This window comes from Caloenas nicobarica, chromosome Z, assembly GCF_036013445.1.
Source record: "Caloenas nicobarica isolate bCalNic1 chromosome Z, bCalNic1.hap1, whole genome shotgun sequence".
NCBI lineage: Eukaryota > Metazoa > Chordata > Aves > Columbiformes > Columbidae > Caloenas > Caloenas nicobarica.
This window is the reverse complement of record NC_088284.1, coordinates 108,862,748-108,887,838: the sequence shown is the minus strand read 5'-3', so window position 1 is coordinate 108,887,838 and position 25,091 is coordinate 108,862,748. Positions and strand designations below refer to the sequence as shown.

General features: G+C 40.6%; 1 protein-coding gene across 1 annotated transcript in view; it reads right to left on the bottom strand.

Moving 5' to 3' along the window:
- The window catches only part of LRRC7 (leucine rich repeat containing 7), a 136,199-nt gene that overhangs the window by 65,691 nt on the left and 45,417 nt on the right, over positions 1-25,091 (bottom strand). The window contains 5 exon segments of the mRNA XM_065655878.1: positions 3,306-3,362; positions 4,784-4,873; positions 5,460-5,538; positions 5,869-5,986; positions 11,077-11,279. Of these exon segments, the coding sequence (XP_065511950.1) occupies positions 3,306-3,362; positions 4,784-4,873; positions 5,460-5,538; positions 5,869-5,986; positions 11,077-11,279 (547 nt within the window).

The window sequence follows — 25,091 nt, the reverse complement described above, 5'->3', positions numbered from 1 at the left end:
AACATGGGTAATACTGAACAAGTTGGACAGAACAGGCAGAGCCCACTGGCAACTGGAAAACCTCACCTGGAGCTGCAAATACACGTTTGTAGGGCAGTGATACAGCACAGAACACTAGGGAGCCACAAGCTATGAAAACCATCCCATTACATGTTGTTACAGCCAGTAAAGTATACTTTTATCCACCCAGAATAATAAAAATTTATCTTTGTTCATTCTTCACTCCAACAGACAACCCTGTGATCTAGGTGGTAACACTGTTCTGATGTAAGAAACTTGGTCAGAATCTCACAAATGCTCTGAAACACTGAACAGAAATTAAAAAGACTTGTATTTCTACTTTTGGTGCACAAATTAAAGCTTTAATAAAACATTAGAAATGCTTTCCAATATTGGCCAGGGATTTCCAAGTATTTCTAAATTCTCAAAAGGTCCTGGAAGCCAGTATCAATGGTAATCGTTAATTAAACCATATAAGAGAGGAAATAAATAACTGATTTTTCTAAAACAGTATTGTGAAGATCTATAGACTAAACATACAAACATTTTCAGTGTGTCAAAACTATTCGTAAGCCTAGTAGTATTTTCCGAGGAGAAAGTCCTGCTGGCAGAAACCAGGACCATCCTGCGACATCGTCATCTGAAGAGCCACGAGCATCCGCAGCCCCGGATGGCAGAGCGTGACGGTGTCAGTTGGAATGTTCGAGGTGCTCGTCAGAGGAAATCAGAACAATCTTCAAAACATCGTGAACAATGCTTCACTAATTTTCTATCAGGAAAGTGTCTGGGAATTCAGTGATATGTTCGGACGTGTTTCAGATGCCCTAAAATTGTGTCAGCAAATTCAAGCAAGGGAAGCTCTCATTTTGAAGGCAGGATGGACTGAAGAGGGACACTGGGGATCTGTCTGCCTGGAGAGCTACCTGTCAGCCAGCGATAATTTGCGCTTAATCTCATATTTTTGTAGATAATTTTAGAGCGTTTTGCATTCAGGTACTATGGATACATTTTACAACAATCTTGACTGTTGATTTAGTATGGTAGTTGGTATTCTCCAAAGGGCTGTGGGGCATTGGAACAGGCTGCCCAGGGCAGTGCTGGAGTCACCATCCCTGGGGGGGTTTAAAAGGCATTTAGACGAGGTTCTTAGGGACACGGGTTAGTGCCAGAGTTGGCTGGGTTATGGTTGGACCCAATGATCCTGAGGGTCTCTTCCAACTGAAATGATTCTACGATTCTAAACATAACAAAATTAGAGCCACGTTAAACACAAAGCACATTTAACTCCTGTTTATGCCAAAATGCTAAATCTTTCCTTTAAAAATTCTTTATATATATTTTTTACAGCACAGAACAGATGAAAGAATATGATCCATTTTTTGATAACTTCTTTTAAGTTCCACTTAACATGGTAATAGTACTGAGCACAAGCTACATAAGACAGTTTTATGGTACACTTCACATCTATTTAAAAGTCAAATTACAAGATTAAAGTTATTTATTTGCCTTCCTTTTGATGTCTTTCCTAACATTGGAACGACTGGACAAACTACAAATATAATCAGGTTATCTGATTCACGACACATCTAAGAAATCGTAGGATAAGGAAGAAAGCCTTGAAGTATTATATCATAGCCAAGGCTTCTGCCACAGGGAAGAGCAGAGAACAAACACACCTACAAATGACGTTTCCCGTGGTTACAAGAACCACAGAACTTCCCCACTTTCAGAACCACACAGTGGGAAAAGTCTCGCTCGGCCACCTCAGCAAACTTTGTGCTACTGAACCAGAGGCTGCTGCGCTTCGGTACCAAACACCTGCCGAACCTGGCAAAATCTGCCTGTTGGACACCATGTAACACACACAAAACATATATTTTTATTAGTAAAAATGATACACAATCACAACCCTCCTCCCACTGAATTCAGCAACAAGTCTGTTACCATCTTCAGTGGGATTGGAACTAGTTCAGAAATATAAAAATATTCTGGTTGATCAAAAGTCCTCTGTTGTGGGATTCCAGGTCCTCAATCCTAGCACACACACAGCCGTTTATTCCAACAAGCACCTTCTAGATACAGAGACCATGCAATTCCCTCTTAAAAGAGACTGCTATTCCAGAGGTGGTTAGATACCGCGTATATACTGCGGCCTTTCAGGTGATAAAGACCTTAAAGGCTGCAAACCTGCTGTCCTGGACAGGTCTCATTTTTAAACACAAACACTTTGGCAGCAGATTGAAGCTTTATTTTGTTTTTCAGAACTGTAAACGTAACTCAGAACAGTGGAAATAGAAAGTTTGTACAAAAACGTGTATTCCGCTGCTCTAAAGAGCATTGCCGTTAACACAAACCCGGCTTTCCTTCAAAAAGGCGAGTGCTGCGGATAAAAACCCGCAGGAATTAGTGAAAATCTCACTATATCCCAGCACAGGCAAAGTGCCTGTGCAGGAGATGTGATAAATGTGTGCCTGATAGGAAGGGACCCCTTAAATGAGCTAAACAACATGCGATCCAGTATTAGCACCATTTCATAAATACAGTCTATTCCCACCACTCTGCGTCTTGCTTGTGATGGGGACGTACAACCCCATCTATAACAATCCCAGATCCATGGAGATTTTTTCATTGCTTAGGATCCCTGTTGCAGAAAATAAATAGCGCTGGTCTGAACACAAAATCATATTCCTTGTTTTATGCAGTGCAAATTCCTGTATTTAGCATGGGAGGTGTACAGATTTATTTTTCCTTTCTTTAATGGCTCCTTTTCAAAATATTATTTAAATGTTGGTCAAATTATAGCAATAAATTATAGCAACTTACTTTTTTCATAAGTAGTACCAAGAAACACTACCAAACTGACAGTCCTTCAATATTCTGACAATACAGGTTTCTAAACAGTGTTGTAAACCACCAAATACATTTCAGTTCTGTACAGATCATACGAGGAGATTGTTCTACTGAGGTTACACTGAGTACGTTCTCAACACACCAGATTACTTCTTGATCAGGAAAATACTGTCATGTAATCACTGACCAGGGTTATCTCACATGTTGTTTTCCAATTTTGTATTTTAAGATGTTATAGATTTTGCATATTGAGCTACCATCAGCCAGTGTACCAGTCTCCATCTTCCATTATATGTTTGCTTTTTGCTAAAAAACTTCAGCAAAATGTCTTTACACCATGGAAAAAAAAAAATCACTCTGAACAAAAATGACATCACTGCATTGCTAACAACAAAAATATTTTGCACTTTTGGAAATTTCAGGTAAGAGACTGTTGTAAATATTCAATCACTTACTTTGGTAGAGTTTTCAAGTGATTTTCTCTTAACTCCAAAATTCGCAATTTGACAAGTCTAGAAATATGATAGAAAACAATTAGTTCATTCAATGAATTAGTTCAGGAATGCAGAAGGATTATTTGAAACTACTAATTTCAACAAAAAAGAGTCCGCTTAATGCACATGAATAAGATGTCCAGTTATCGTGGGGCTGAATACGACACAAACTGTATTCAGAACCCAAGGGCTTTGTGGGAGGACACAGCTGCAGATAAGGACACATCTGCCTTTACCTGAACTCCTCCTGCCTTTATTCACATGGCTAAATGAGACTGTAACAGCCTGACTCAATATTACTGTACCAGAAGATGCAAAGAAAGCACTAAAATGCCCAGAAGAGCAATAAGGGAGATACAGTTCAAGAGCTACATCTGGCTAGTAAGGAAAAAAAGAGCAATGTCTGTATGTCAGTGTGCGAAGCTTCGGAATCAGGACAACGATTTGTAAATGCAAGATACTAAATAGAAAATATAGGAGTAGAATAATAATAAAGGAATAACGACCACAACTGGAACTAATGCCATTTCTTTTAGACAAACTTTGTATTTGTAAAAGAAAAATAAAGTTGGTGCTTTCTGCTAAAAGATTTAGAATATGAGACAAAGTACCAGCAAGGCTTGAGAAAGCAGAATGAACATAAACACTACACATTGATACATTGCGGGGTATTTCATATATGTATTTCTCCTTGGCATTTGAACATAACGTCGGATTCCAAACTGCAGAATCAGGCTGTCTTAGGATTACTCTGATATCCCAAACGCTCATCAAATGCAAACGACGACAATTTGTCTTCGTCTTTCTTCAAGCAGGATTTTCTGAAAGGTGTTCAGGGAAAGCCCCACTCAGCTCTGCTCACTGGCAGAGCCCGCCTGTCCGTATCTAACACTTTTTAGCTCAGTTTCTGCTGCATTTCTTTTTACTCTCATTCTACACCCATTCTGCTCTGTTGTCTTTTGAATCTTCTCTCTTGGTCTTGCTTCCACACTTTTCCTTTGGTAATTTCTTTCTTTCTTTCTGACTCACAACACTTTTTCTCTCTCTTCATTTTTCAATAGGCACAGACCGTAGCATTATTTTCTGCCCTTGCCATAATTTAATAACACATTTGGTCGAGGATGTGCCTCTTCTTCAATTTCCACTTCTCACCTTTTCCCTAAACCACCAAACTGCATCAGTTCAGCATGAAATTCTTGCTGACAAAACATCCTCTCCAACAACAATCATTCATCAAAATAAGGCTGAAAAGGCAATATTTTTTCTTTTTTTGGTGGGGGTAGTGGGTTATTTTGTTAGTGTTTGATGGGTTTTTGGTTCGTTGGTTGGTTGGCTTGGTTTTGCTTTGCTTTGTTAAAAAGAGTACAGCTTCAAAATGGTCCACGAAAATCTAAACTGGGTTGATATGAAAGAGCGAGGTGCTGTGATGAGTAACTCACCTTCCAAAGTTGGCTGGGAGAAACTCCAAAAAGGCATCGTTGAGATAGAGCTGGGTCAAATTTAGCAGTTGTGTGAAGCCATCTGGCAGCCTAAAAAAACAGTTAAAAGCTTAATGCTCACACCAAAGTTGCTATGGAAATATTAAGAATGTATATTTAGAAAGAGAAAGATGACGTTCTCACCTTCTTTTTCTCCCCAAATTCTCAAGAACTTACTTGTTACAGACAACACTTTTACCTGTTTGCATCTTTTCCATGTTGCTATAACCACATAAAGTTCAAATGCCTGGCACATCCAAGTTACATCAGCCTTTTCTCCCTTCCTAGCTGAGGGGTTTAAGCCAAAGGTGTTTTCTTTCTTCCTTTCTCTCTCTTTCTTTCTCTCTCTTTTTTTTTTTTTTTTAAACTGAAACAGTAACATTTCATCTTTTCATCTCCATTTTATAAATCACGCGATTATACCACAGATTCTTTGTTACGGTTATTGCAAGTTTTTGGAAGGAATAAGGGTTGCCAAAGTCCCAGCCAAGAGATTACGGTATGTGAGGATGCTGCACAGCTTTACTTGCCAAAGACACGAAGCAAATGAACTTGACACAAGGCCTGGACATTTTAGTTCACTTAGTGTAAGTTTTTCGGCCCTTGCCGTACACAAACACAAGCTACTGACACTTACTTAGAGACTGGATTGACGCTGGCTTCAATGATCGTTAAACACTTACAACATTTAATATTTTCTGGAAAATCTTGAATTCCTAGGAAAATATTGAAAGAATTATTATATGCACATAAAAAAACGTGTTTATCTTGGTTTGTTCATAAATGAGTTCATTTGGCATTTTCAGATCAGACTTAAAGTATAACACGAAGAATACATATATTTTAGTATGTAATGTCTTTAGTAAGTAATGTCTTTTTTTTTTTTTTTCCCCACAGGAAAATAAATGAGGTAGAGACCTACCCAGACTTCTCAAAAGTGCCAGACAGGAAAACAATATAGTTTGTCAATCATTAGGAATGAAAACTCCATCATTGTTCGCATTCATTACAACTCTTTAAAACACTTAATACTTTTGAACTCTTACCATTTTTACTGATATCGAGTTCTTTGAGGTTAACTAAGCTGGCAATGGTGGTGGGCAGGCTGGAGAGGTCGTTGTCCGGAATACTCAGCTTGCGTAAAGCCTGACAGTTGAACAGTTGCTGTAACACAAAGAGATTCTTTACAGGGTTTCAGGAAAAAGAGCAGTTTGGGTTCATTATTGATACACAGAAGCAACAACTACCACAAAATTGCATTTGCCACATAAGAATTCAATAATTAAAAAAATTTTTGAAAAGCCATTATTTGACAAGACATTGTTAGAGCAGCACAAACACAGGTGACACACAGCCAACAAGGAAATCAGAGCAGTTGATTGGTAGCAAGAACGTTCAAAAAGAGCTTTCTGTCGAAACCCGTGTGCTTGCTGCAATCAACATTTTGTACATGATATTTCATGTGTGTCCTATCAATTGACATTTTTTGTGGTTTGTGGTAAATTAAAATATTTGATTTTATAATTTCATCTCATGATAGATTTTAAAATACTTTGGCTGCATGCAGAAGAAATTTGCTGCCTTCAAGAAACAAAATGCTTTGACATCATCGAAACATGTTCTTTAATTCTGCCCCCCCTCCCCAAATTCAGGAGTTGATTCTAATTCTTAATTCAATTTCAAATTTTATAAAACAAGAGAATTTCCACTGCAAAACCAAATCCTCCTTTCAATGTGAAGTAATCAATAAATCATGTTGAAAGCACCTATTTAACATCGCTGTTTTCTGCAAGAAACTTCACTGTCTCATCCAGCACCTTGCACACGTAAAAATTAATAAAACCACCATACAGATGGCAGCCATGAAAAGTGATTTCACATTTAGGGACGCTGTCCTGCACGGTCAGAGCTGCTGTATGTGAAGAACAAGCAGGTTTATTTTTTAGCCAGAGTAGCTTAGAGTTTCCTCAAGCCCAGTGTAGGTATAAAGTCTATATACTCATCTCCAGGCTGTTTGAAAATGCATAATAATTCCATTGCCTATATGATAAACTCAGCAAGTTGTCTGGAGAGCAGAAAGTTAACACAGAACGGTGTGCAAACGCCAACCTGGCACTTCACTGCAAGGAAAGTTTAGATCATGTTGAAGCTGCATTTTTCTGCGCTAACTCAGGATCCTTTAGAGAAATCCTGCTTTTCCTTCAAGATAATCTCTCCTCAGAAACCTGAGAGGGAATCAGGTGAATAAAACCTGCTCGGACTGAGGAGCACAACACACCAACTGGCACCAGATATGAAAGAGCCTTTTACTGAGAGACACTTCCCAAAGTGCCTTTGGATTTACAGTTTTCTCAGGTTTCCCATGAGACGTACCCAGTACTAGAGCCCAGTAACCGAACCATTTCCATACTGGGGTATGCCCTTCCCAGTATCGATCAGCCAGAAGAATTTCTGTACGCCCGAGAAGCCAAACTGGGATACACATTTCTGCTTGCAGACAGTGGTAATAAAGGGAAATCTCTCTGCAGAGCACGAGGAATCCCTTTGCAACCCATCTGAGAGCACCTGCTTTTTGAACAGAAGCTCACCATTTTGGACAAGACTGGGAATGCTGAAATTCCAGGTGCTGGGGTTTGCTCTGGACATTTTCAGCGTCGTGCTGAGAACAGCTGTAGACAGGAGGAATGTCCAGCACAGGGAACCTGCAGACTTCTGGTTCATCTACAAACCATTCCACGCTGTTCTACCTGCAGAATGGAATTCCCAGGGCATGTTCCCGGAGAGAATTCTTTTATTAAAAGCCAAGGAAGGCTTGGAAGCTAAAGTGTGGACAATATCTGAACAGATACGAGGCTTTGGAACTGGTGAGTGAAGGAGTGTAATAAAAAAATACTCCCTCAGGAGTAATTTTCTGACGTACTGCTGTCTCAGAAAGAATACGAGAGCGTGAATACAGGTATGTAGGCCCAAAACTGCCCATTTTTTTTTTACCCCTTGGATTTTCAAAAGGCGTCTTTCTCAATTTCTAGTGCTTTCTGGCCTTACCATCACAATCTGGATGTAATTGTCAGACTGTATGTCCAAATAATACTTTTATTGCTTTCAGAGTGGAAGCGAAATGATGCTAATAGTGCTGGGATGGGAGTTACAACAATGGACATTATTCTGCATATCCGCAGCTCGTGACTCCCCAGCAATAGCTGTTGGCTCCCAGGGCCATGAGAGAACAATAGGAAATTTCTGCTTTTCACTTTCCACAGAAATAACCGTGAAATAGATTGGGCAACATATTGGGGGAATGTGAAGTCAGGAGCACAAAGGAATAACACTTTTTAGCTTTGCAGAACAGAAACACCGTTTCTTATTGGCAGATATAGAAAAAGCGTTCAATGCTTTCAACGGAAACTGTAACTTACACAGCAAATGCAATGCAAGAGAAAATATAGTTAATTTATAACAGCTTCCCATCTATGTGAGCTGTACATCAGTGATCACCTCAACAGCATTCAGCTTTCAGTTGTTTCGCTTGTTCTCAGGGAGACAATTGAGCATTAACTGTAGCTCTAATTTCAGGGGCACACTGAGCATTTCTGGTGTCTAATTTACCAGCACGGGAGATGGCGAAACACACAGGTGGTTATTTCTAGAACTGGTTATTAGAGACAGATGAATTTTTCCTAAGTCATTAACAAGTGAACTAATTTTGTCCACCACCAATTCATCCAGATTTTGCTTTATATTTATAAGGGAAAGCTGCTGGGGAGAATTTTCGTCTCATTCAGGTTTTTCTGGATACTGATTGCCAGTGACTCGACCTTCATTAAAATCAATATTCTTTTTTATTAGTCACTGATTCATTTGACTCATACAAATAGGGACAGACTTGCAGTAGCAGCTCACGATAATGGAGTCAAAGGCAAATAAAATAAAAGACTTGGCTAGATTTAGGGAAAAATAGAAAAGAATTACACAACAATCCTATAAGTCCTTAAAAGAAAATGATCAGAAATTAGGAACTAGAAATCCATTTCAATGAAGATAGCAGAGAAAAAAAGTGTATATATGATGCATAAAATGTAAGGTAAAACAAATAAAAAAACCCTGGACTGTATAAGTTTAATACATCAATTTCATTTAAAATAATTTATTGGTTTCTAGTGTATCATCATCTACCTAGGTAGATACAGACTTAACAGAGTTTTTACCCATGCTTTTTTCATCACATTTTTGAACATGATAAAGCATTCTGATGAGAGAATATTTCCAAAGAATATTGTAACTTCAGAGGCACATAAAGCTTGGTAAATAATAGAAAACTGACAAAACAAATTGCCTCTGGAAAAAGTTATTTGAATTCACATTTACAGAGAGAGGAAAGTTCTCCCTGTGGTAGATCATAACGTGTAATGCAAAAGCTAATTTTAAGTAATATGGTGCCATTTTAAGAAAAAAATAAAGCATTTTCTCTCCTAGAAAATTAATTAAATAGTTCAGACACATGCAGCAAAAAATATTTGAAGCAGAAATCTGATAAAGAAATTACTTAAATTGTTTAATTTATGGTCATGATTAATAAAGGCTTAAGACAAAAAAATTATGAATGGTATAAAGAAAGTAAATTAACGCTCCCATCAATCTACCATACAAGGCCAAGGCTACGTTAAACTATGCATTTACCAAACTTAAGACCAATTTTAAAAGTTTATTCAATACATCGTCTTTGCTTCAAAATAATACTTATAACAAAAATGAGAACGAAGATGTGCAAAACTAGAGGCCTGCACAGTTAAATCTCTCCAAGGTGTGTATTTCTCTGCTGGCGTGTTTCGCAAATAACGGGTACAACGCAGGTGACACCACACCACAGAGCAGAGGTTCATTGCACCCCCAGCTCAGCTCTGACCCTCCCAGCGGGCACCTCTGTCCCAGTCGCACCAGTTTGGACCCCTCACCTTTGGCCCTCAGTTTTTCCATATAGAATTATGGACTATCTCTCTTGTTTGATGCCCTGATATATTTGTCTTCCACTATACGCTGCAATTTAGCGATGCACACTTTCAAGAGACCCCAAACGAACATTCCAAATATCCCTTGCTACACGAGACACTTTTTTATATTCTTCAGTAGCGTGATGAAAATGTCCAAGGTTAACCATATATTATTATTAAAAGAGAAGCAGTCCTGAAGGTGTTCATTAGCAGTAAAACGGCCTTGGCTACAATCCATGCCATATTTATGGGGACAGCAAACACCTCGGGTTCTCGCTGTCCTTCCCAGAGCAGAGATAAGGCAGCTCTCCAGTCTCCTGACACTGAAAAGATTGTAGTCACCCTGTCTCACCGTCCGTAAAGAATTTCTTGATGGAGTGAGCAATCCGAAGCAATGAACCATCACATCCGAATAAAGGAACTCCGTGTAATGGAAAAAGTACGTTTTCTACATTTGTAAATAGAAATTATATGAAGTCTCTATGCAGTGTAGGTAAGAAATATGTTGAGAGATGATGAAGAATGGATTACAGTGGAACAATGTTTAATTAAAGACTTGTAAGCATCTTTCATTATTGTTGAGAAAAATTCAATTAAGGAATGGATTACATTACTTCACGCTTCATTATGCAGCCAGCACCTACCCTTAACTGGTTTTTCCACTACCTTGCCCTCTTTTGTTTCCAGAATACTTAAGTTACAGTAACTTTTCATTCCTCACAGTAAATATTAATCAACAGAAGAACAGATTTAAAGATTCCATAAAAGAAGTTTTACACAGGAAGGATAACTTAAGTAATCTTATTGCAGGACCTCATTTGCAATTATAAAAATATTAGTCAGATAGCCCTGGTGTTCCTCCCATAGGGATAAACAGCTGACAAAGAGCTCGTTTTAACCACAGGGATACAGAGGATCCGAACGGGAGACCGGCTACCCCATATCTTAGTGTATTCCTGGTCAAGGTATCCAACGCCCCATTAATTACTTGTTGCACAAGAACTATTTCTTTTGAACAACGGTTAATTTCCCAATTTAAGCCTTCATTGCCTGCCCCTTCTCCTCCCCTCGCAGCAAGAACATGTCTCATTGGGTTGGGCTCTTCAGAGAGGGCAGGAAAAAAGATTTGGAAAACTGTAATTGAACCTCCAGAGTTCATAGCCATGACTTCCCACAGCAAGCCCTATTTGAGAGCTGAAGCACGTGCTGAATACAGGTTTAAGAACACGACTTCGACATGTGTATCACAGGCAGAACACTGATTACCTTGGGTAGCTCCTCAATTTGATTGGCATCCAGGTAAAGCTCCTCTAACGTCCGCTCAAAGTTAAAAACCTCCTTTGGCACCTGCTGCAGGCCACAGTGGGAGTAATCCAACACCGAGACGATTTCTTCTTCACCACGAAAACACCGACAGGGCACCAGGCGGCCGATAATTTTCCTTTTGGTTGTCATCTCCAAGCAGCATACTGAAGGAAAAGGGGGAAAAAAACAGTTTTCTGAAACATTTTGGGGACTATTTCTTTAGAATTATTATCAAGATTGCAGGCCATTAAGTACACTCTTTCCCGAGTCTGAATTCTGCGTTTCTTATTCTACCTTTCTAGAAAACACGAACAAGCGAGATTGGCCGGCATAATCCCCCAAAGCAATCTCAGTCCATCGTCTGTTCTCCTAACACACCAAGACCATCCACAACCGTTGCTTTCTTTAACTATGAAAATCAACGGTGTAAACCCTACAGGTATGAACACGTTCATCAGACAGAGCACAAAACGACGACGTGCACTCCCTGCCTTTCAACCACACACAAGGATATGTAAACTTAATGGGTTATAAAACTAGAACAAAAGCAACCCCACCCCAGTTTGTCTGCCTGTCATTCCTGCTCCCTCGTGTCACCTGCTGAAAACTCAGGTGAGGGACTCAGCAGAAATACCTGGAATTTTCCTGCAGTAAAATAGACGGTTGGGACATTTCAGCACAGCCGGTTCCCCGACTTCTAATCCAGACGCCGCGTTCTGCAGCTGCTCCCTGCGCGGTTTGCGTGAGCCTCTAACCCACAGGAGTCACACTGCACACACCTGGACCTTACTGGGTTTCAGTGGAATAATAAACACTTTAGCTCACTACTCTTGAGCTGAGAGAACTCAATAAGCAGATTTTATACGTGTCACAAAGTCTCCAAATCTGGAATATTGACATTTTTAGAAGTTATTTTAATACGATTATACATAAATCAGGCTGTTCTGAAATGTATTACCACAAAGCCAAGAAGGGCTAAACCTTCAACTTCCATTTTCTAAACCACTTACAAGGTTTTTAGTTATACTTATGAAAAAAATTGCACAATATTAGCCCAAGTAAAGTAAAATAATGCTCATCAGGATCCTTTTTCACAGGATGCCAATGAAAAAGCAACTGCATATTTATGCAAAATATCAGTGGAGATAAATAATGGCTCAAGCAATACGAATTATCTGAAATGTAAGATTAAAAAAAAAATTAATTGGTCAGATAATGCTCCATTCATGGATCTCCGTGACTTTTTTCCTCATGTAATACATTAATATTTTGGAGATAAACAAAATTCTCAAATGTTTTATTTCCTTGTTTAGACTTTAGTAGCACCTAATGTGCCTCCAGCAACCCCAATGAGCTGAGCCCACGAATACTGTCAGAACAAATACTGGTTGTTCATGTTCCCAGGAAGGCAGATGTCGAAGGACGCCAGTGAAGCCAGAGTGCAGCTGGTTGCTCATGTGGCAGAGCCGTGTGGCTCCTCTTGGCTCATTCTGGCTTGAGGGTAAAGTTTAAAACAGGAAAAAAAAAAGAGTATAGTAATTGTGTAATTCAGCTTGACCAGGTGCCAGCTTTGTGGGTATAACGTAAAAGTTGTATCTTAATTACAGCCAGCTGATGCAGTGAAAAAATTTGCGTAAAACAGTGTACCTAAGCTTCCGAAAATGTAAAAATAAAATACTTATAGGTATGAAAAAAGAAGCAATTAATTTACAAGCTAATAAATTGCAAACCCAAAAAGTTTATTTCAGTTCAATGGTATATTCCGCGGCAGAACAGAAACATTAACATAGCTAAAATGTAAGGATGCCACACGCCAATCAAATCTACTCTGCGAACTTTGATTTTAAATATTCTTCATTTCAACTCCTTCCAGTAGGAACACCAGGTCACAGTCAGAGTCCACGCTCAGCACTGGGGCCGGACCCGGGTTCTTGGCTGGCACTCAAGATCTCCTGCGATAAAGACATGTTTATTTTAACATTGCCCCTAATTTTCCTCTGGAAATAAGGCTATGGCCTTTGCAGCTTGAAATCTGTTGGTTCGTTACTTTTATAGTTTTCTCAACTTGAAAAAATTTTGCATTTGTCACTTTTTCTTTAAGGTGGGAAAAGTCCCAAAGCTCTGCTCCAAAGCAAGTCCAGAAGAGCAGCCCACCCACCAGACGGGCTCCCCGCTCTCTCCCACCAGGGTTTTTCCAATTCCCACGTTATCTGCTCTCTCCAAACTGTTTTCCCTGTGTCTGCTCCCTCACCACAGCACAACACGCAATCAGCTCGTTTGCTCTCAGAGAGTCTGTATTTGGATGTGAAAAGCGGCTTTGGCTGCTTACAGTTAGTCACCCCGCACCCGTCCTACCCGACGTGGGGCTCATCTGCAGCTGCTGCGACGGGTGACTTGGGAGGCAGCAAGGACAAGGGACAGGGCAGTGACAACAGGCAGAGCTCCCAGCCGGGCAGTGACAACAGGCAGAGCTCCCAGCTGGACAGAGCAGTGACAACAGGCAGAGCTCCCAGCAGGGCAGTGACAACAGGCAGAGCTCCCAGCAGGGCAGAGCAGTGACAACAGGCAGAGCTCCCAGCAGGGCAGAGCAGTGACAACAGGCAGAGCTCCCAGCTGGACAGAGCAGTGACAACAGGCAGAGCTCCCAGCTGGACAGAACAGTGACAACAGGCAGAGCTCCCAGCCGGGCAGTGACAACAGGCAGAGCTCCCAGCAGGGCAGAGCAGTGACAACAGGCAGAGCTCCCAGCTGGACAGAGCAGTGACAACAGGCAGAGCTCCCAGCTGGACAGAGCAGTGACAACAGGCAGAGCTCCCAGCTGGGCAGTGACAACAGGCAGAGCTCCCAGCTGGGCAGTGACAACAGGCAGAGCTCCCAGCACGGCAGGGCTGCAGGACGGGCTGTGCGGCACACAGTACAAAGCAGCCGCCAGCTGTGATCCCTGGGCTGGGAGGGCCAGCTGTGGTGGCCGATCCCGGCCCTCCACTCCCGCCAGAGCATCCCAGGACCTCTGACAGAGCACCCTCCATAGCTCTGATGGAGCACACCGGGACCTCTGACAGAGCACCCTCCGTAGCTCTGATGGAGCACACTGGGACCTCTGACAGAGCACCCTCCATAGCTCTGATGGAGCACACCGGGACATCTGACAGAGCACCCTCCGTAGCTCTGATGGAGCACACCGGGACCTCTGACAGAGCACCCTCCATAGCTCTGATGGAGCACACCGGGACCTCTGACAGAGCACCCTCCATAGCTCTGATGGAGCACACTGGGACATCTGACAGAGCACCCTCCGTAGCTCTGGTGGAGCATCCCCATATGTCTGATGGAGCACCCCGGTACATCTGATGGAGCACCCCCAGACCTCTGACAGAGCACCCTGGTACGTCTGATGGAGCACCCTCTATATGTCTGATGGAGCACCCCCCATACATCAGAGAGCACCCACCATATCTCTGATCGAGCACCCTCCATACATCCAATGGAGCACCCCCATACATCAGATGAAGCACCTCCATACATCTGATGGAGCATCCCCATATGTCTGATGGAGCACTCTCCATACAGAGAGAGCACTCCCCTATACATCCGATGGAGCACCCCCCATACATCTGGCAGAGCCCCCCTGTACATCAGACAGAGCCCCTGCATACATCAGACAGAGCTCCCCATACATCAGATAGAGCCCCCCCATACATGTGATGGAGCCCTCCCATATATCAGACAGAGCCCCCCCATACATCAGACAGAGCCCCCCATACATCAGAGCACCCCCATACCTCAGAGCACCCCCATACCTCAGACAGAGCCCCTCCATACATCAGACAGAGCCCCCCCATACATCAGACAGAGCACCCCCCATACAGAGAGAGCACCCCCCTATACATCTGATGGAGCACCCCCCATACATCAGACAGAGCACCCCTGTACATCAGACAGAGCCCCCCACCCATGTGCCGGAGCGCCCCCGTTGAGCAGGGCGCCCCCACCCTCCGTGCCCGGCCAGCCCCCCGGGGCCGAGCCCAGCGCAGGGTGCAGCCCCAGCCCTGACACCCCTGCTCACAGCTCCTGCCCCACAGCTCCCCCCGTCACTCATTCCACTGCATCGGCTCAAAACAGATGAGAACTGTAAAGTGTTGGTCACACAATCCGTATTTCACAAGAAAAATGAAATCAGCTCTCAGGCTGCACAGCCTCTTTGCATTCAAGCAGAGGAAGCAGCATTTTCAGCTACATATTTCAAACCTTGACACAATAAAAATAAATGCCCTTGGAATATCAAATTATTTGTAGCTTTTCGAGCCATTTAAAGATAATGAACAATTGAACAGTGACATGTAGTTCAGAAACTACTCAGAAAAACATTCTTCCCACAGGCATTGCAAAGCACTTAGCTTTGCATTATTCTCTGCTGTACACATATGCATAAAACAAACCCCACGATTCATTTTAACAGAAACCCAGAACAACAGCAGAGTAATAGAACAGCTAGAAAGTGTACAAATAGTGCGGTGATAGAACTGTGCTAAAACCAGCCATTACAACAGCAAAAACATTTTACAAGACAGTTATTTCTTTTGCTTATGTAAACAGAAGTGTTTCCATTATTGCAGTTCATAAAAATATCTATAATTTCTTGTTGGATAGAAAATTGTTTTAAAATTAGAAAGAAAAAAATTGCAGAGGATAAACAAAAGTGATTTAATTGCTTTGCCTTCCACAAAAGCTATGGTAAGAGACAATTGCCACGATAAATTAGGTTGGTGTGATTAATTGGTTATTTATTGAAATTGTCCTCTTCGGGAAACAAACAGACAAGCAAAAAAACCAACCAAGCAAACCAAAAAACCCACACCAAACCAGAATGTGATCTGGATAGATGAGCAATCTGTACTTAAGAAAAGATCAGTACTGGGATAAGAAAGGTATTTGGACCAGAACTGTGGTGTATTGCTAAGATTTTGTGAGAAAAACGAGTCTGAAGTAACTCGGGCACAGAAACTGCTGCTTACAGAATTTTCGCTGGAAGAATGGCCATGGGAAAGTGTGAACTTCAATGGATCTTGCTAAGAAGTGGGTTTGCATGTATCCACGGTCTGCTCCATCAGTTACCCTTTGTAATTAAAAAGAAAACAAACAAAAATGCTGAAAAATTCATTTAAAAAAAAAATCCCCATGGATTTATATTGTTCTTTGCAGTCACTTCAGAAAGCAGCAGTACAGAGTTAAAGGACCTGTGGTAGGATTGAAAAGAATAAAATTTCATGCCCTGTGGACCAATGGTAATTAAACCCTTTATTAATTTCAGTATTATTAATTCCTACCCTGGACTAATTCCAGCTTTGGTAATTACACTTTTCTCACCTACATTTTATTCCTCCATAATTTCCATAAAGCTTTTCTTTTGTTCTGATCGCTACTTGGGATCCTCAGGAACCAACTCGAAGCGCAAGGGTGAGCAGAGAGCCAAGCGCCCGCCTTCGGGAGCCCGAGTCACACACGTCGCGGCCTCATCCCGTTCCTTACCCTTGTGATACAGAACACGTTCCCACTTCCTCGCGAAAACACCAGTGCTTAGTCCTTTTCCTCATCTAAACCAATGAAAGAAATAGAATTCTCCATAGCCGAGTATTAGAGGTGATTGCTCGGCATACGCCGCACGCTCTACATTGAAGGCTCTATAAGATTGACATCACAGTCAAAAATCAAGACCACACACAGAAATGCTCAGCCCTTGGGAAGCTCTAAGTCTGCCCTGCAAAGGCAGCAGGAACAGGTCATTTGTTGAATACCAAAGAATTAGGATGAAACGGACATACTTTTTTTTTTTTTTTCAATTATGATTTAGGAAATTTGTTCACATCTTAGCTAATAATTAATTCTACACAAGTGCATTCATAACAAACGGTAGCGTACCACTTTTCAAGGATTCAGAAAAACAAAATGAAACACAAATATATTCTTCCCCACAAAAGCTTAAAAATGTTACGGACTGTTTTCTGGATGCTTTTTAAAAAATGCATTCTTACTTGAACTAGATTAAAGAAACTACGAAGGAAGTGCAAATATAAACTGCTATTTATCAGCTCCATGCAAGCATCTCATTATCATTATCTGCAGTTCATTCTCTTCTAAAGAAAATCCTTAATCTAAGAAAAACAGTGGGTTTATGGAAATTAATTACAACAAAATCTAATCTCTTCTCAATTAATGGATCTTTTGTGCAGCAAACCCACTAATCCCTGTTTCTCAGCAATCACAAGAGAAGATATTCTCCTTACCTATTTAAAAGACAGAGGCAGAGAAAATTGCCGTATGGCTCACAAAACTGATTTAAAGATGGAACAAACCAGCTTGGCAGACTTCAAAACTTCAAGGATCTTGAAAGAATAGGAGAGCAGCAAGTTTTTTCAAAAGACAAGATAGAAGAATTTATTTTTTCATCTCAGCAGCTTTTTCCTCTGCAATGGGTCCACACATCATCAGATATGGCCATTTTCCCTTTTCCCCCTTCACAAAGTAATTAGAAATTTGCTTAAAAAAACACAACTAAAAAATGCCGTATCTCTATGAAAATATTTTTATCTAATCAGTTCAGTTTTATCCTAAAATATGCAAAGTGTTATCTTCAATGTGCTTCACTTTTCTATTATCAGTGTAAAAAACCAGTAAGAACATGTAGCAAGTGGCAATTATTAGGCAAGCAATTTGAAAGAGTTGTAACATAAAAAGTACTTTCAAATTGCCTTTGGAATCCATTTGATTTCTCGTCGATAGTACATTTAAAAGAAGAATTCCCAAATACCATATTTAAATATCTGACTGCAATTACGAAGTCAACGCTCTCGATCACCTCGGACCTGCAAAACTTCGAATCCCTATATTTATGAACATGCTAAAACCAACAAAGCCCCAAACCAACCAACCAAACCACAAACAACAACAACAACAAAATCAAAAAACACCAGAAATTCTGGGTAGAAAGCATTGGTAAGAGTATTAAAAAAAGGTTTGTGACTCCCAGAAGCTTTGGCTTATGTCAGGCTCATTGGTTTATATCAAGCACGACAAGAATAATTGTGTTTCTGTAAGGAAAGCAGCTCCTAAAACTGGGCTCCGACTGCATGCTGTGCAGTTCATCCTTCAAACAAATACCATATAACCCGCCATTTAAAAATACTCTAGACTTCACAGTAATCCAATCAAACACAATTTTTAAATAGTTGCTGTAGAAGACAGAGATTTACCCTGATAAAGAAGTACCAGGTGTAATTTTTGCAGCATATTCTGCTGAGAGGACAATGTGAGTGCAAACAGATGAGGAAATGGAAATACCGGTGACGTTTCCCATTTTGATTCCGTGCCGCAGCCAGGCCTGGTGATCTTCCCACAGCCCTAAGCTGGGCCAGCGACCAGACCAGCTGCCCATATACACGCCATGGATTAATTATGGGTTTAATTTTTCTACCAAGCAAGTGTTTGACGTTAACACTTCACTTCAGCGTTGTTATCTCGGGAGTGAGCCACAATCCCAACAGGGAAAACCCAGCAGGTGGGGAGCGCGGTGGGACCGGCCTGGGGGACTGACCGGCTATCAAACATCGAATTGTTCACACTCTTGAAACTTCATTCAGAAAGCTGAAAGAAGTTGCCAAGTGTAAGTGCAAGAAAGTTACCGAGAAATCCTGAGAATACAGACACTAGAAGCCTGAATGAGAGCATTGCAAGGCTGACATGAGTAATAACAGCAACGTTTGCCAGAGGGTTCAGAAAATATTAATTATATTCAAAGCAGCAGACAATTCGCTTCACTGATTTCTTTGTCATACATCACAGACAAGTGGTTTTTCTGTTCCTCTTTTCCTTCCCATTTTATCAGCATCATCAACAACATCAATATGCTGATGTGTTGGCTCTTTGCAGCGAGTTACACTATCGGGCTTAGAAATCACAAATATATCAATGGCCAAACCAACCACCGTTTCCATCATCCCTCCCACTGGAGTTTTCCAGTTCATTCCGAGAGGCCCAGGATTTCTTGTTCTATTTTCTCTGCTGAAACAGATTTGCTCACGGGGACTGTGCATATGAAATGGAATGAAGCTGAGCATACGGCTGTAATCTAAACAAACCCCAAAAAACAACAACAAAAACCAAATCGACCCTCTAATTTCCTTCAGCCAAAAGCCTTTTCCTCATCGATATTCTCCTAGTACTGGCCAGACATCCACTTTTGATTTCTTTCTCCTAATTAATGATGTGTGCTGTTTACATGATTTACATTGTATCCATTTTCAGTCTAGGTCACTGAAATAATTAGGGAACTTCAAAGCTCTTATAGACAACTTAATTTTCAGTACATCTTTTCAATTAGAAACACGGCACTATTAATAATTTAGCTATTTTTTTTAATATAGAAAGGTTTTATCTGCATATCCAGGCTGTGTGTCCCCATCCAGCGTTTGGTGTTTAAATACCCTGCTCACCTTTGGGGACACCATCTCAGTGCTGTCTTGTACGAAACTCTTTGTGACTTTTACCCATTTATTTCTTTGCTTAGTCAGACATATAACTCTTAATACCTCCATTTTGTAGTTTTTATTCTAGTCAAGACTTTTTGTCTGTAGCCATAATACCAGACTTGTGACACGAGCATTACAGTTATGTAAATTCTTACATCAGTAGTCACTGCTACTTTTCATATTCTCACTATTTTCCAATTCAAAAAGAAGTTCTGAAGGAATGTAATCTGCTTATTCTTCGCCTGCAAATCAGCATCCCGCTGCCTTAAAACTGTATGTCACCTCTCAAATTTGCTTTTTTTCCCCCTGAAGATATTGAAATGGAAAGGGGCATTAATGCCTTTGCAGAAGACATTAATAACACTTCATTGGAAGCAAATAGACAACTTGGCTGAGAAAAATTAAGGTCAAATTTTTTGCAAGGTTCCAATTAGTATATTTTTAAAAGGAGAAAGCACACTGCTTGGCTTGACCACATCTTTTTCCTTTTTCACCTCATTTTCTCCATTGGAAGTCCCTATATATATATTTATTTTAAGTTACAGTTTTACATATCCTGTTTAGACGCAAGAAGCATATTCCATGGAAATGTCACACCTGAGCCAGGTGAAGGAGTCAGCCATGTGGCTTTTGTGTTCTCATTGGTAACTCAAATTTGGGAATTTAGATATTCCGTTTGTATAAACCATTTTTAATAGTTTTCATTAATCTTCCTGAAAAGATTCAGAAGCCATGGTTCTAAAGGCGAAGTCACAATAGCAGAATTATTAGAATGCTTCCAAAGGGGAATTAGTCTTATCAAAAAGAGGGGTGTGAAATATTATTTGAATTGTTTTCTTGCACAGAAATACCATGATAACCACCATATCTTACCCAGAAATGCCATTTATTGCATGATAATTGAATGCTCTTCATTATATTTCCATTATAATATTCTGCATTTGAGTTCTTATTTAGATTTTGCTAATCCTAAGATAACATAACCAAGCGTGAACAATAAGATTTCAACTTTACCTTTTGTCTCCCCAGAATATTAATGAGAGAACGTTTCTCTGTCTTTGCTGCAAGATGTGGGATGTCACTTGTCAATTGAGATTTGGGAAATTTGCAAAAAGAGTGAAGCAAAACTTCAGACAGAATTATTTCTACCAAACACCAGCCAGTTTTGAATTACCAGACCTCCAAGCCCTCTCTGTGACACAGGACCCAACCTTTACCTTTTCTGATAACACAATTCATTTATTTCAATTCCAGTTTACTATTGCTCTTGCCTTGAAATTCCTAAGTGAGGTTTTCTGAGTAAATGTTTTTTGGATGATCCTAATGATAGCCAACGATGACTCCAGGAACAAAGACAGTTTAGTGACAGCAAAAGAAGTTGTTTGGGTTGGTTTTTTAAAGACAGTTTATATCCTATTCCCCCTAAAGACAGTTTTTGCATAACCTTAAGAAACACTCCAGTTTTCTTCGGTTTCTTTTTAGGCAAGAACTGACAGAATGTCAATAATTTGTTGCATATTAGTAGCACGTGCTGAAAATTAATAATTATGCTCTTAATTGCTAGAAATGACAATCAGTTTGATGGCCCAGCCTGAAGACACTTGAGTAGGAGAGAATCCCAATAAACTAAGATGGGAAATTGCCTTCTTTGGAAAGCGTACTTTCTGGAAACCGGGAAATTCACATTTAAACTTAGATCTTTGATGTGTTTCAGCATTCACTCGAATAAATCCTTTAGTTTAAAAGATTACCTGGTATGAAATTTCATATGAAATATGCTTTATTTCTTGCTTTATGGTGCAATGGATTTTGCTGCCCATATGATGGCTAGAACTGCAATCCGAAGGAGCAGCATAGAAAACATAATTTACCTGCTAAATACATCAACTAAACAAATTGGTATTTAAATATGAGCTATATAACTCCCATTAAGTCTGGGTTTCTTACAGATCATACAGAATACCCAATTACTTTTCAGCGGTTTACATCCCAATCTGTCTGCATTATTCCTGACGTATTAATCAGCTTAGCAGGAGCTTACTGGAGGAAAACTAGACGCATTTTGCTGAGTTTGCAGGATGAAAGTTCCAAAGATAATAAAGTGCAACTACAAACTGCAGCTAGAAAAGGAAGTTTTAATGAGAAGTGACAACTCTGACTCCCAATGGAAGTTGATCTGCAAAAGCCCGGGCAGAGATGTGTGGGACAAGGGACCTTTCTCTGCCCATGTTACTGGAGTCCAAACAGAAGGAGATTAAGTTCATTTTCAACATGCCATAACACCGATTTGTTTTGAGATCTGTGTTTCCAAAACACGGTTACGTTTGAAATACATATAACAAACTGCCTAGAAAACGCATGTTGTTTGCCCACCATAGTAAACGTTCACATCCAGTCACGAACCCTTTCCAAAAACCTTTGTCCTCTTGAAAAATAGGGGGGTTTTCCTATTTTATTTCCAACAATCAGGCTGGCTTTCTTTACTACACAATTTTTCTCTCTTCTACAAGTTCCTACATAAACATTAACACTCTCCAGCCGAATTGCACAAACACATAACTCAGTTATTACCATTGTTCACTCACAACTAACAACTTTCCCCCCTGCTTACTCTCCCTTCTTTCTACAGAAGATCTTAAATTTTGCCAAGAAACATAGAAAACCTTTTCTTGTCCATCAGTTCCTCTTTCTCCTGTTATTCTATCATCCTTCCTGGCTACGGACGCAGCTTATTTCCAGCGCTCCCCATTTGTTCCACCATAGCCATCAATGCTGCGCATCCATGCTGCCATATGCTTGCATGTATGTTCACAAATCAGATTATCGAAATGCAGCAGCCTAGGTCTGTATAGCAAAATGTCAGCACAAGTGAAATCTTAAAAACAGAATTCCCCCAAGTAACCATGAGAATTGGTTGCTTGAATATGAGAATACAATTTTACACCTAAAGAGACATTTATCTCTATAAATATTTTATTTCCCATGATTACCTGAGTACATCTGCTCTGTATTTCAATGTATGTAGTAGCAGCTACGTTTCTCTCGTGCATATTTTCAGCTCGAATCAAGTAATAAAATCGGAATTTTGCCCTTTCCCCTCACCACCAACTAGTCCCATCACGGGCCTTGAGCTGTGAAGTATTAATCACACACACCCATCATTAAAACCTGCCAGAACTCAGGGGGATTGCCTATTTCATCTTCAGAGTTTAAAATATATTTATACTGGAAAAGGTTTGTTTCGTTTCAGCAAAGACTATATTATACAATTGCAGAAGTATGAATTTTTTTATATGAATTCGCAGGAGAGATCTGCACAGAGAATTCTCTTTCTGTCCAACCAAACTGACTTCTCCTTAAACTCTTGCAAGCCTCACATTTAATGGCAGGAGACAATCTCGGGAAACTACTCGAAAGGCAGAAAAGATGTAGACCAACGCAAAAATTACATATGACATTATCATCATGGTAAATGGCTTCTTAAAATTTGATTTCACTTCCCTAAGGAAATCTGTGGGTGGCAAATTCTCACTTTCTTTCAGTAGCCCGTTTTTTCCACTTCAGTGCATTTTGCGGTTTTCTCCATTGGTGGTTTGTGTGTGTTCCGCCAGAGTCACTTGTCCCATGGGCCGGAGCCGAGTCCAGAGCGGGCTCTGCAGAACGAGCAGCTCCGTCCTCCGGGCCGTGCCCTGTGTGTTCTGTTGGGCAGGGACAGAAAACAGCAGATTTAAGGGCAGCTCTGGGACAGATCCTCTCTTTTCCAACTAAATGAGTGTGCCAGGAGGCCTCGGCTTGATAAGTCTGAGAAAAAGCCCTGCCAGACCTCTTTTTGCTTCAAATGTTCTCAAAGAACAAGAAACAAAGCCTTTGATTGCCTTACACAAAATCAGCTCCCATTAAAAATTCATTCATTCAACAATTTGTGGATGTGAACTCCACAGGAAAGACCAGGGAGTCTTATCAGCTTAGATCAGTCACTCTCAAAATGCTGGAGACAATGGTCAGTCTAATGCTTTAGACACTGGAACGCTGTGAAAGTCGGGTTTACTGCGCAGCAGGGATAATAACAAATATGTTTAGGGGCATCACGGAAAATAAAGATGTCCATGTGGTCTCTTCCACCCTCATATACAGCAACTCAAACCATCCCGTCTGAGAAGGATGGGATGAATAACCCCAGCCATTGAAAAGAAAGACATTAGAAAAGAACCGTATTCCTGAAGGTTTTCATCAGCAGAGGGCTCTAGAACTACGTTCTCTTAAGTATCACGTTCCCTCCCATGATTAATCCGTCCCAGTTTTTTTTTTTTTTTTTAGTCAATTAACATGCTGTTCTTATGGTACAAATGTTCTCTAAAAAAATTCTCACAGCTGAGCTGTCAACCACTGAAATTCAGTACATTGGAACGGCAGGTTTCTAACAAAGTCCTGGGGTTTGTAAAGTATAATCAGAACTTCAATGTCCAATTATGCAATCTTAGCAATGACTTTCTGAAGATAATTTTATCACTTTCATTGTAAACTGGGATCACCAACCAGAACTGTAGCAAACTGTTCCACTGAAGTACAAGGGCTTGATTCTTAACGGGGAGGTTCAGGAGATCCCGCAGGTGTGGACATAACAGCTTGGGAAGATTCAAGCACTTTGGCACATTCTTTCCGTTCAGAAACAGTGAATTTTTTTTTTAAAAAAAATTCCTTTCTTATGCATGCTTTTATCTGGTGGGCACAACTAAATCACTAACTGTTCACTCTTACAAAACATAAAGTCTTTCCTTGTCCCCGCTCATGCAGTTCAGCAGCCGCCTCCCCTGAGCAAGCACAGTGAATGCCAAATGTCCAGCGGAACTTCTCACAGCCTGAAACAAGATTTTCGAAGTGTGGACAAAGAACTGAGCGATATTTTAGCAACCACGCACCTGCTAAATGAAGTCTTAGCTGTATATAAACGGTGAGAGCCTTTTGGCAGCAGCCTATAAACAGACGCACAACTTCCATGGTCCGATCTGCTGTGGTGACACGGAGGCTGAGCAGTGCAAGCTGGCCTGGGGGCACGTTCTTGTAAGGCAGGGAGAGCTGAAATACAGAATTTCCTGTCCTCGACTCACTTAGCAGAACTGTGGGATTTTCATGGGCAAGCTTTCTGTACCAGGTATCAAGTACTAGAATGATTTGGACAACTACAAGCCAAAGCGAATATTCCATTGAAGTAGGTACTATGCTAGTGCCTAATAAAACCGAAAAGATGTACCCAGATCTGCCTGAATTACAGCTCTGCCATAATAATCACGCTAATATTTGTAAAGGTGCTAAAAGGTACTCCTCCTATTTTAAAATGTTCAGGCTAACTCTTAGAGGAACCATCAATAACATAATTTAATCTGCTTCAGCATACGACACTCAGGCAGCTGCATTTTATAAAGATTTAACTAGTTTTTCTGAGCTGCATCC